This window comes from Neovison vison, chromosome 10, assembly GCF_020171115.1.
Source record: "Neovison vison isolate M4711 chromosome 10, ASM_NN_V1, whole genome shotgun sequence".
NCBI lineage: Eukaryota > Metazoa > Chordata > Mammalia > Carnivora > Mustelidae > Neogale > Neogale vison.
Genome location: NC_058100.1, coordinates 24,002,758 through 24,016,584, shown reverse-complemented (window position 1 = coordinate 24,016,584; position 13,827 = coordinate 24,002,758). Strand labels below are relative to the sequence as shown.

General features: G+C 35.6%; 1 protein-coding gene across 1 annotated transcript in view; it reads right to left on the bottom strand.

Moving 5' to 3' along the window:
• Positions 1–13,827, bottom strand: part of LOC122917954 (complement factor H-like) — a 170,314-nt gene that overhangs the window by 151,019 nt on the left and 5,468 nt on the right. Inside the window, exons 2-4 of the mRNA XM_044266119.1 lie at positions 7,956–8,138; positions 5,762–5,932; positions 2,905–3,078 (exon numbers count right to left, since the gene is read on the bottom strand). Coding sequence (XP_044122054.1) covers positions 2,905–3,078; positions 5,762–5,932; positions 7,956–8,138 — 528 coding nt within the window. The remainder of the gene's footprint in view (positions 1–2,904; positions 3,079–5,761; positions 5,933–7,955; positions 8,139–13,827) is intronic.

Below are 13,827 nucleotides of genomic sequence, written 5' to 3'. Positions count from 1 at the left end.
GCAATTCCTGGAAAACTATAAACTTGCAAGACTGAAACAAGAAAAAATTGAAAACCTGAATAGACCAACATCTAGTAATGAGATTGAAGCAGTGTTTAAAACCTACCAAAAAACAAGAGCCCAGGACTTGATGTATTCCCTGGGGAATTCCACCAAATATTCAAAAAAGAAATAATACCTAATCTCCTGAAGCTGTTTCAAAAAGTGGAAACAGAAGGAAAACTTCCAGACTCTTTCTATGAAGCCAGCATTACCATTATCCCCAAACTAGGCAAAGAGCCCATCAAAAAGGAGAATTTGAGACCAAATCCCTGATGAATATGGATGCCAAAATTCTCAACAAGATCCTAGCTAATAGGCTCCAACAGTACATTAAAAAGATTATCCACTATGACCAGGTGAGATTTATCCCTGGGATGCAAGGTGTGGCTCAACATTTGCAAATCAATTAATGTGATAGAACAAATGAATAAGAGAAGGGAAGGGAACAACATGGTCCTCTCAAATGATGCAGAAAAAGCATTTGACAAAATACAGCATCTGTCCCTGATTAAAACTCTTCAAAGTATAGGGATCAAGGGAACATTCCTCAACTTTGTAAAATCTATCTATGAAAAACCCACAGCGAATATCGTTCTCAATGGGGAAAAACTGACAGCCTTCCCACTGAGATCAGGAACACGACAAGGATGCCCACTCTCACCACTCTTGTTCAACATACTGCTTGAGGTCCTAGCAACAACAATCAGACAACAAAAAGAAAAAAAAAGGTATTCAAATTTGCATTGAAGTCAAACTCTCACTCCTAACAGATGATGACATAAAACCTTATATGGAAAACACAAAAGACTCCACACCCAAACTTCTAGAACTCATACAGAAATTCAGTAATGTGGCAGGATACAAAATCAATGCACAAAAATCGGTTGCTTTCTTATACACTAACAATGAAAATATAGAAAGGGAAATTAAAGAATCGATTCCATTTACTATAGCACTAAAAACCATAAGATACCCGGGAAGAAATCTAACCAAAGAAGTAAAGGATCTGTACTCAAGGAACTACAGAACACTCATGAAAGAAATTGAAGAAGACACAAATAGATGGAAGACCATTCCATGCTCATAGATTGGAAGAATAAACATTATTAAAATGTCTATACTGCCTAGAGCAATCTATACTTTCAATGCCATTCCAATCAAAATTCCACCAGCATTTTTCAAAGTGTTGGAACAAGCAATCCTAAAATTTGTATGGAACCAGAAGAGACTCCTAATTGCTAAAGAAATGTTGAAAAAGGAAAACAAAGCTGGGGGCATCATGTTGCCCGATTTCAAGCATTACTACAAAGGTGCAATAACCAAGACAGCATGGTACTGGCAGAAGAACAGAAACATAGACCAGTGGAACAGAGTAGAGAGTCCAGATATGGACCCACAACTCTATGGTCAAATAATCTTCGACAAAGCAGGAGAAAAATGCCCAGTGGAAAAAAGACAGTCTCTTCAATAAATGGTGCTGGGAAAATTGGAGAGCTATGTATAGAAGAATGAAAAGGTACAATCTTTCAAGAATAAAATTACAGGGATGTAATGTACAGCATGGGGACTCTAGTTATTAATACTGCATTGTATATTTAATAGTTGTTAAGAGAGTAGATCTTAAAAGTTTTTCTCACAAAGAAAAAAACTGTAACTATGTGTGGTGATGGATTTAATTAGAATTGTGTTTGTGATTATGTCACAATATATACAAGTGTCAAATCATGTTGCACACTTAAAACTAAGATAAGGTTATTAGTTAAGTACATTTACTCAATCAATCAATCAATTTTCATTATAATTGTTTTACATATTAAAGTCTGTTTCACAGTGATGCCAAGATCTTCCTTAAGGGTTTTTGATTTGCAATTTCATTTTGGATTTATGCCTAGAATTAATATTGAGACCACTGACCTATTATTTGTATTATGATATTTTTTATTCATGTATTATCCAGTTTAAGTAGGGTATACTTTTACAATCAACTGCAATACATGAAGAAAAGGTAGAGGAACCATATCCAGAAATAAAATACAGTACCTTGCTGAGTGGCATTTTATTACATGGGATAGCTTTAGGAAACTCCACAGTGTCTTTTCTTCCCTCCAAAATGTTGAGCCTAATTCTCTTCCCCCTGAGTATGTTGGACTTAGACACTTACTTCTAAAGACTAGATATGGCAAAAGGAACAATGTGTGACTAGTTCATAAATGGTATGAGGGTTCCATCTCTCTCAGATCATGAGTTCTGGAGAAAGTTAGCTGCTGTTCAAGTAGCCTCTAGAGATGAGCATGTGATGATGTACGTCTTCCTGCCAAAAACCTGATGAATGAGCCATCTCGGAGGCAGATCCTCTAGCCCAGCCAAGCCATTGGGTGACTGTAGCCTAGGTCAACATTCTGACCACAATACAAGAAGTGTCTGGCTCAGAAGTAGCTAGCTAAGCCACTCCCAAATGCCTGACCCATAGAAACTCTGAGATGATAAAAGTTTATTGTTTGAAGACCATGTATTTTGAGGGACATTTGTTACACCAGAATAAATAACTAATACATTGGGTGTTAGATGACACTAGCCTTACCAAATGTTTAAGTTCAGATATTAAAATTACATTAGAGAAATTTATGTTTATACACATGCATATTTAATATTAAATACCAAAAAGCAAAGAATCTTTAATATTCAAAACCATGTTGTTGATCCTTCTTAGAACTGTCTACTTTGAAAAGAAGGTCTCTGTAGCCTCTGTTCTACATACAGGGTAAGTCAAATGTTTGGATTTATTGTGTCCCCCTTTTTTTGTTATTTAAGACATAGTAATTTCAGAATTAAGAAGTAGGTTAAGATATGGATGGAACTTACAAGTACATCTTGGAGGAGGTTGCCAGCCTTTTCTAGAGCACCTTGCTGTATTTCCATGGGTTGCAGGATAAAAGCCATTTTTACAGTAATATGTGATTTCATCTCCAGTTTTGTATTGGACAGCTTCAGGTGAGTAGTCACCATTTGGAATATAAGGAGAAGCACATACTACTTCTGAGAAAGAAATAAGGACATGTGGATAATGTCGAAATCACCACCCATTAAAATAATCAACTACATAAAAATAAAGGAAGCTAGAGAGTATTTTTTTTTGTCCCTATCACAGCACAAAAGGAGATTAAAATAGTCTCTTATTCTTCCCACCATAACTCATGTTCCACCACTATATCTCTCATCTCATATATCTGTGCCCTTTGGACTCTTCTCTCTCTCTCTCTTTTTTAAGATTTTATTTATTAAGAGAGGCAGACTAAAAGAGAGACAGGAGAGAGGAGTAGGTTAGAGGGAGAAGCAGATTCCCTGCTGAGTGGGAATCCTGACTTGGGATTCGATCCTGAGACTTCAGGATCATGATCTGAGCCAAAAGAGATGGTTAGCCAACTGAGCCACCTAGACTTTAGAAACCTCTTTCTCCAAAGTCATCACATACATCATGATATTTCATATGTGGCAATAAATTTATGACATATCACTTTGACTATTCTTTCCAAGCGTTCTTCAACTTCCTTGGCATCTGTGGTTCTCACTGGGACTCTTTACAAATATTCCAAGACTCTCCTTTCCAGACACTTTGTAGGATTGCATATCCCTACCCCTTTGAAGTAGACATGGCCCTATGATTTGCATAGGACAGTGAAATAAGTGTAAAGTAACATGTTTCCCTTCAGGGAGGAGGTTTAAAAAGCCATTCTGTGATTTTTTTTTTTAATGTTCGCTTCTACATAGCTGCAGTGATTAAGGAAAGCCATGGAAAGATGATGTTTCTATCCCTTGATTCTTACAGTGAATATAATGAACAGAGCCCCTTCAGACTACATTGGAAGTGAGCATAAATAGGAAATAAACTTTAACTTATGTCAAAGTAAAACTGAATTCAAATTTTGAGGTTTTACTTTGAAGTAGGTAACTTCATTGAAACCTGGAATGATGATTTAGTCTAATGTTCATTGACACTTGGAATGATGATTTGTCCTAATGTTTATGCAGGACAAGGGGACTGATCCAACTTAAGTGGCTTATAGTTTTTATTTTGATGACTGGATGGATAATTTAACTACATAAATATTTAAGCACTGCTCTGAAAGTAAAACATATGGCAGAAGTTATTGCCAGAGGACTTGTGCACCCCTATTCTTTGCATAGGAGCCATGAATGCCATGAAGACAAACATCTGGACTCCAAACACCATCAACTGAACATGGATCTAATGTGAGTGATCATTGCTCTGTGTTCATTAACCTCTTCATAAAATATTTTCTTAATAATGCCTGAAAGTGGAGGTCACTCAATTGTAGGAGGATATAGTTTCCAAGGAGCTGCTTGTGGACTAAAAAAAAAAAAAAATTTTTGTGGGGGATGGGGTGCCTTGTGGGCTCAATCAGTAGAGTATGTGACACTTGATCTCAGGGTTGTGAGTTCAAGCCCCATGTTGGATGTAGAGATTACTTAAAATAAAAAATAAAAAAGTCAACCTAAAGAGATTTAAAAAAAAAAAAATAAAAGCAACTCAAAAGCTAACTCCAGTTATTATAAAAGAGGATCCTTATACAAGGTTTATACATGTAATTACGAATCATATGATTAAAAGTTCAGGGGGGGCACCTAGGTGGTTTAGTCATTAAGCATCTGTCTTTGGCTCAGGGCATGATCCCAGGGTCCTAGGATCAAGCCCCACATCAGGCTTTCTGCTCAGCGGGTGTCTGCTACTGCCTCTCCTACTGCCCCTGCTTGTGTTCACCCTCTTGCTGTGTCTCTCTTTGTCAAATAATAAATAAAATCTTAAAAAAAAAAAGCTCAGAGGGCTCTTAAGAGTTCAAGTCTTCTTACCATCTCCCCACCCACCCTGGGCCCCAGTGTGACAATATCTGTAAAACTCACCTTTTTAGAAAGGCACTTGACTTCTGATTTCATGTATGATAGCACTTGTTACTTGTTTCACACAGTGCTTCAACCCTCAACAGAAGTTGACTTACTCTTTTCCATAAATATTTGCAGTTATCTCAATGCAGTTGTTACCATGCTATAGTTGTCTCTTCTTGCTATTCTTATCACGATATGATTTCTTAAACTCAACTATCTACATACTTTTAGGTCACCATAGTTTGAAATCATCTCTTTTAAAATGAGGTAGGCTCAGTAGAACATGATATTCCAGATGTAACTTTTGGTGTGTGCCAAATACAGTTGAGATGAATTCTAACTCTGTATAGCACCTTCCATTCTGAAGCCTAAAAGAGTTTTTATTTTTATTTTTTTTTTTACCCCAGCATCATCATTACTATTGATTCATATTAGGTCTGTGGTTAATGAAATCTCCAGTTACTTCCACTTAATTCCATTGTCAATGGAGCATTTCCTCATCTGGTATTAATATAATTTACTTTTTAAAGCTAAATGCAAAGGTTTACAAGAGCAATCTGGGAAGTGTATATACCTGGGAATTAGGAAGCCCATTCCAACCCTGACTCTGCTCGCTTTTTGACCATGGGCCTCACATACAACATGTTAAGTATATTGCCTTTATAATAGCTAATCCCTATAAATATTAATACTCCATTGTGAGAAAAAATAAACTGCTTAAATCTAAGGAGTATATGAATGAAACAATTAAACAATTTAACTCTAAGGAGTATATGAATGAAACAGCAAAAAATATAGAAAAGAAATATAACATCACCTGTACATGAAGGACTTGGAGTCCACCCAGATTTAGTACATACAGCATCTCCTCTCTCACTGTATTCATAACCACTGTTACATTTATATTGAAGTTGTTCATTTTCCTTGTAACTTTGCTTCGGAGATAAAATATATCCATTTACAATATCTGGTTCTTGGCAGGAGATTTCTAGGGTTTGAATTGGAAAATATTTGTTACATACTAAAGGGTCTTGTCTAAGACATGGTTTTATTAAAAATAGACACAAATTCTATTTCCATTAGATAAATCAGGGAATGAAACGAAAGTTGTATTTTGACTTGAATGCTTGAATAATTTATCTATTGTTCTTCACTTTCATTTTTGAAGGCAGGCAAAATTCTGATTAAAATGATCTTGCTAATTTTATTAGGCTTAAAGTAAATTAGTCCTCTTCAAATAAACAGTGGCCAGTAATGTTCATCAAGTATATATATAAAATTGGGTGGAGGTATATAGACTTATTGTGATAAGTATTTTCACTGAATGACTTGCAAAAATTACATACTTTCCAGTTATTGATAATAGAGTATTGATAATAGAGTAATTGGGAAAACACTTTGTTAAAGAAGTTAATTTAACCTGTTGTTATCACATCATTGAAAAGTAACTGACCTGATTTTTGGCATCCCTATCCATTCAAATTTTCTGTCTAAAACAAAACAAAACAAAAACTGAGCATCATCTTCGACTCCATTTTCTCTCAAGTGTTTCCCAATGAGATTACAGCAACAATAACTAAGTTCCCAAATCCAATTCTACCATCTTTCTGAAGATCATGTAGTTCTTACGCTTTCTTTTACTAATGTCATGTATCATGTATCATGTTTGATCCGTGAATATTGAACCACCCTTGAAACCCAGGAATAAAACCCATTTGATTGTGGAGAACTTCTTAATGCTTTGTTGGATTCAGTTTGTTAATATTTTGTTATGGATTTTTTGTCTATGTGTCATTTTTGTGTCTTTTGTGTCATCAGAAATATTGACCTGTAGTTCTTTCTCTCTCTTTTTCTTTTGTGGTGTCTTTATCTGCTTTTGATATGGACGTTTTCCTTCCTTTCCTATTTTTTAGAATAGTTTAAGAAGAATAGGTATTAACTCTTGCTTAAATGTTAGGTAGAGGGGTGTGTGGGTGGCTCAGTCAGTTAAGCATCCAACTGTTGATTTCAGCTCAAATCATGATCTCAAGGTCATGAAATGCAGCTCCATGTCAGGCTCCATGCTCAGCAGGGAGTCTGCTTGGATTTTTCTCTCTGCCCCTCCCTCGCCCCCTCACCCCTCCCTCCCCAATTTCCTCTCTCCAAAAATAAATAAATAAATAAATCTTTAAAAATTGTTTGGTAAAGTTTGATATGGGACAAACTTTTATCATTTTTCTCTATGGCTAGTGCCCATAGTAAGCATTGAAATTAAAAAAAAAAAAAAAAGAAATGTTAACAATAGAAATGGATATTCAAATACCTACTTTACTTAAAGTGAATATGCTAAATATCAGTTTAAATTATCACTGTGTTGCTTTGAAGTATAAGATAAACTTGAGAAAATTGTACTTAGAAAATCTTCATAAATATTTAGGGAAGGGACATCTTTCAATACAGCTGATTTGGTACTATCTAGAAACATTTCTGTCTGTTTCCACTAACTAGATGTTTATGAAGATTTCCTAAGGGAGTGGATTTTTTAGAAGTGGATCTACCCTGGTTTATCAATCATGTAAATTCTATAGCTTAAACTAAATTTATGCACTATGGACCCAGATTTTCACTTAAAAACATAATTTCTGTGTTCAGGAACAAAGATTCTGACGCAAAAGTTTAATCACCTAAAAGCAGGTACAATAGGCATAAAGATTTCAACTAAAAATAAATGAGTTTATGGAAGAATACACATAAAACACCCTATTTTCCAAATCATAGGAAGTTTTATTTTAATTAATTTATTAATTAGTTAAATCACAGATGTTTTGAAGTGGAAGAAATCTTAAACTGAAAGATGGACTGACATTCCACCCAACAAGCGATTAATCATAAATGGGAAAAAATACATATTTTTTCCTTTATCTATTCAAATGGGTACCACAGCAGTTCCTGCCCCTAGAAAAGAATTAAGTTAAAGTAAACTTTTGCACAACAATCATTAGGATAATGAACATAAGTATAAAATTACTCACGAATACATGTGGGTTGAGGTGACCATCCACTTTCCAGACATGTAATTGATCCTGAAGTATTACCATCTGCTGTTACATATCCTGATTTACACTGATATTGTGCTTCTTTATTCAAGGGAAATGCAAATTCAGATTCAGAAAAAAATCCATTTTCAATTGTTATCTCTGATTTTAAACATCTTTCTGAAAGGGAGGAAGTATAAGGAAAAGATAAGCATATAAGTTAGCATTTTTATGAAGACTCAAATAATGTAACAGTATAAAAAATGAGTCATTTATAAATGATAATCTAGAAAATCTGAATCACCCAAATTCTTGTGACAGAGAAAATAAGCTATGAGATGTTAAATCAGGATAGTTCATTAAAACTTCTTTTGGAGTAAAGAAGCAATATTTAAAATATTCAGAATAACTTCTAGTAAATTATTAGAAGTTTGTTTGTCTAATGGATCTGGAATCCTACAGCATGCCAGAATAACATTGGCAATGGATCCTTTCCAGGCACTTTTTTAAAATGTTGTGTACTCAGGATCTCTTTAGCAACCCCAGCATTCAGTTAACTAATTGGGGTATCTCAGATCAGGTGATGATTTCAGAGGATTTGCCAGAATAACTACTACAACTCTAAGAATTTGAAATGTTTGTCACCATAACCTGGTGCTTAAAACCATACAGATACATGGAGTTTGATGAATATGACACAAATTAACACATTACATTCATTTATTTTCTAAGACCAAATTGATGATCCTCAAATTATGTATAACTTCATTTGAAACAATAAGGAAGACTTCTGTCAGTTACCTGGTCTCTTCACAAAATTCAGCGTTATTTATTGACTAGTCCATGGATGAAGAAGAAATCAAAAGAGAAAACATGAAGTATGTCTATTTTCATAATTTTATTTTATTTCACAATTTTATTTCATAATTTTATTCCTTCACTTGGGGCACCTAGTAGACAGGATATGGGATACTTGGAATATTAAACACTCAGGATATGGAATTAAAGTAAATAATCTTTAAAAAAAGACATTAAAGCAGTACGTGTGTGGCTCAGTCCATTGAAGATCTGACTCTTGTTCTCAGCTCAGGTCTTGATCTCAGGGTTGTGAGTTTAAGCCCTGTGTTGGGCTCCACACTGGGCTTAGAGTCAGATAAATAAGTACATAAATAAATAAACAGACATAAAGTCTTTTGAATTGAATAAAAAAAATTTAAATAAAATTTTGAGATGATACTGAATTAGTGTTGAGATGGATATTTCACCATTACATAGCTATGATTTAAAAGAGTAGACTGCTTATTGACTCATTGTTTCTGCTTTAAGAAATTAGGGGAAAAAAAAAAAACAAAGAGAACCCAACATGCATATGAATTTGAAAACACAGACTGCTGTTAGGGAGATGGTGGAATAGGGTGTTTCATTATTCTCTATTTGGTTTATTTCTGCTCTAATCTTTATTATTGCCCCCCTTCTGACTTTGGGCTTAGTTTGTTTTTCTAGTTTCTTGAGGCATAAAGTTAGGTTGTTTATATAAGTAGGCGTTTGTCACTAAAAATTTCCCTCTTCCCACTGCTTTTGTAGCATCTCTAAATTTTGTTACATTGTGTTTTTCTTTTCATTTGTCTCGTCTCAAGATATTTAAAAAAAATTCTCTTGCACTCTCTCCTTTGATCCCATTGTTTTTTGAGAGTGTGCTGTTTTCTTTCCATGTATTTGTGAATTTTCCCATTCTTTTTGCTGTAACTGATTTCTAGTTTTACTCCATTATGGTTGAAAAAGATACTGTATAGAGTCTTTCATGTGCAGTTGAGGAGAATGCACTCTTCTACCGTTGGGTGGAAAACTCCATATATATATCTATTAGGTTCATTTTGTTTATATTGTTGTTCAAATCTAAAGCTGCTTTCTTGAATATCTGTCTGGGTGTTCTATCCATTATTCAAAGTGGAGTATTGAAGTCTCCTAATATTATTGTGTTGCTATCAATTTCTCCTCTTTAGATTTGTCAATATTTGCTTCATATATTTAGGAGTTCCAATCTTGGATCCATATATGTTAAGAATTGTTACATCCTCCTCCTGAATTGACTCCTTCATTATTATTTAATGACTGTCTTTGTCTCAAGAGTTTTAGACATAAAGTCAATTTCTCATTTTTCTGATAAAAGTATAGACACTTCAGCATTCTTTGGTTGCCATTCAGATGAAGTATCTTTTTACATTCTTTCACTTTTAGCCTTTTGTGTCTTTAATCTAAAGTGAGTTCTTGTTTTTTACCTATTCAGGTACTGCATTCTTTTTTTAGTAGGTAAATTTAATCCATTTACATTTAAAGGAATTACTGATAGGTGAACACTCACTAGTCACATTTGGCTAATTGTCTTCTACTTTGCAACTGTTTCTTCAATGGCTTCCACTTTTGATGGCTTCCTTTATTATTTGATTGTTTTATAGATAGTCACTTTGATTCTTATCTCCTTATATTTTGTACTCTATTAATGATTTTCCTTCCTACTTAATGAAGTATAATTGACAAAATTGTATGTATAAAGTGTACAATGAGATGACATGGTACACATATTCATTTGGAACCAATTTTCAAAATTGATTGATCACTTCATAGTTTCTTTTTTTGTAGCTGGAATGCTTACGATCAGCTATATAATACATTATTACTAACTATAGTCATCAGGCTGCATGTTAGATCTTCAGAATTATTCATCTTATAACTGAAGGCTTAGACCCAAGGACCATCATAATCACCATCCTACTCTCTGCTTCCATGAATGTGATATTTTCTTATTTTGATTTTCTATATAAGTTTAATCATGAAGTATTTGTCTATCTCTGGCTTATCACATTTCACATAATGTCTGCTAGGCTCAACCACAGTGTTATAAGTATCAAGATTTTTTTCATGGTTGAATAATATTCCATTGTAAATAAATATATCATGTCTTCCTTATTCATTCACCCATCAATGAACAGAAACAGGTTGTTACCAAGTGTTGGCTATTGTAAATAAAGTGATAATGAACATGAGGGTGCAGACATTTCTTCTAGATACTGATTTCATTTATTTCAGATATATACCAGAAATAGGATTGCTGTATCTTATGGTAGTTTTATTAACTTTTTGAGGAAATTCCATACTGCTTTCCATATGCTTATAACAAATTACATTCCCATCCAAGCATACAAGTGTTCCTTTTATTCCACATTCTCACCAACACTTGTTATTTCTCTCTCTCTTTTTTTTTTTTTAATAAAAGCCATTTTAACAGGTATGAGGTGATAGTTCATTGTGGTTCTATTTGAATATGTCTGATGATTAGTGATTTTGAGTACCAATTGGGCATTTGCTTGTATTCTTCAGAAAAATATTTTAAGTTCTGAAAAAAAAAAAAAAAAAAGAATAAATTTTAAAAGAGACAAAGTACCTGTTCTCAATTACTTCCATTCTACTGGTGAAGTTTGTTATTAAATAAGGAATTAAAGAGATGTATAATATGCATTATGGTAGATAAATTCTATTGAAAATTAAAGCATGGCAAGATGATACAAACTTGAATGGGAACATTCAAAATATGATGGAATAGGATGGAATAGAGCAGCATTCCTACTGCAAATTGGAAAAACAACAACAAACTCATGTGTGTTTGTGTGTGTGTGTTGAAAAGAACTGGATATTGTGAGAAGACAGAGGATTAAATGAACTAAACCAAAGAGAGAAGGGCCCATTTCGTGCTGTTGGGTCCCCCAAAATTGGGTACCCAAATAATGGGTCCATGATTAAAGGAGCAAGACTGATACAAAGTGAAGGTCAAGCAAAGCTTTATTTAGCACCAAGCATTAGGAATCAGACCGACCATCAGATAGACCAGTCAGGGCCGCCCCTACAGAGAGGACGATGACTCCCTGCTTTCCAGACTAACTTTTATAGAGCAAAGGCCATCTGGTTGGGCCTGGCCACAGACAGGTGGCCAATGAGATTGTAATACACACAGGAAACTCCACAGTGATGCTAGGTGACCAACTGAATTACAATTTACCCTAGTAGACATTTGAACCAGCCTATCAGACCTTGGTTAGGATTGGCACCAAAAGGCTCCCAAAGGGCCGGGGCCCATACTCCCTGGTAGCTAGGAGACAGTATGTGCCCCCACTGATTGAATACCTCCACCTGGCCTGACCCACCCTTGTATTTGGACTTTGTTACCTGGGACTGGTTTCCCGGACTTGCTTTTAAATAAGATCCCCTGGGGGAGGGGAGCAAGGTCAATTTAAGCTTTACAGAAAAATGGCAGTTCAACCGGGGTGGGGCTGCTCTGGCTGAATAGACCCTTACAATGCAAACGTATTGTTTTTAACCATTTATTACTGGGTCAGGTTTGCCAGCCCTGGGTATGGATTGAAGATCAGGCTTTGCCTGAATGTGCGACTGTGATGAGGAAAAGGAGAACTAGACAAACTTTTGGAGGAATGTCTAACATGTAAAATTCTGAAACCCTGAAGAATAACGGTGCTTTCCTGGAGTCTAAGTAGTTTCTTAAGAGTGGAGGGGAAGTTCCTATAGTCTCATAGAAAAAGTTGTAATAAGAGAAGGATCTTATTTCAAATACACAACTGTATCCTCATCAAGACAACTGCCACCATTGAAAGTCATTCAGGGTTAGATATAAGAGCAGAGGCCAAAACAACAGAAAAGAAGGATAAATATTTCAGTGTTCCCTGATGGAGGAAGAGAGACCAGCTGTGTCCTTGATAAAAAGCCAAAATGTATCTACCTTGAGACTTTTGAAACTGGTGGTGAACTAACTCAAAACAGAAGTGTAACCCAGACCCATCTGAGTTAGTTTCTTGATGAGATTAAGAAAGAGCAATCACAAGTCTGGAAAAGGAAACTGGACTACTGCATATAGATGATAATTTAACAGCCCACCCCACTCAGGACATTCCTGACAAAAATACAATACGCCTCCTCCTCTCCCTCAGACCCTGTGGCTTTTCTGGCCATCAAACATGTAACTGATGCCCGACGCAGGGCAGAGGCGCTCAGCAAGTATGGAAACTTCAGCCTCCTTCTACCTGTTGAAATTAACCTCATTCGTATGATGGTGGGGATTGGGAGCACCTCAAAACTTGGAGGAATGGGTCACCACAGGACCAGTACACCCAGTAGGGACAGGGCTCTGCTTGGTACTATCAATCACACACTCTTCTCTAAAACTCTAAGAAGTCATGTCTTGGGACCCACCACTCCAGTGTAAACATGGCACCTGCACCAGTAGCTCGGGAAAAGACCCTACCAGCACCAGCTGACAGCAAATACATATGTGACTATGAGAACTCAGGGACCTTGAACTTCTGCTTCAGAGTCCTCACTCTGCCATTCTGGTTTCTCCAATCCTATTGTCTATCCTGAGATATTGTTTTCTACAACTATGTTTTGGGTCTGATGTATGTCTATCAAGTCTGCACCATGTTTCTAGAAGCATGGCTCACTTTGTGTTTCTTGTAACACTCTGGTTAATTTGCAACATTTCTAACTTTTTTGTTAATATTGTATTTGTTTTTTTTTTAATATTTTATTTATTTATTTGATAGAGAGAGATCACAGGTAGGCAGAGAGGCAGGCAGAGAGAGAGGGAAGAAGCAGGCTCCCTGCCGAGCAGAGAGCCCGAGGCGGGGCTCCATCCCAGGACCCTGAGATGATGACCTGAGCTGAAGGCAGAGGCTTTGGCCCACTGAGCCACCCAGGCGCCCCTAATATTGTATTTGTAATATGATGTGCCCTCAGTGATATTAGAGCTGGAAGTTCAGTTATAGTTACCTTTTTTCAAGGAATAAAGCATTTAATTAAGGTA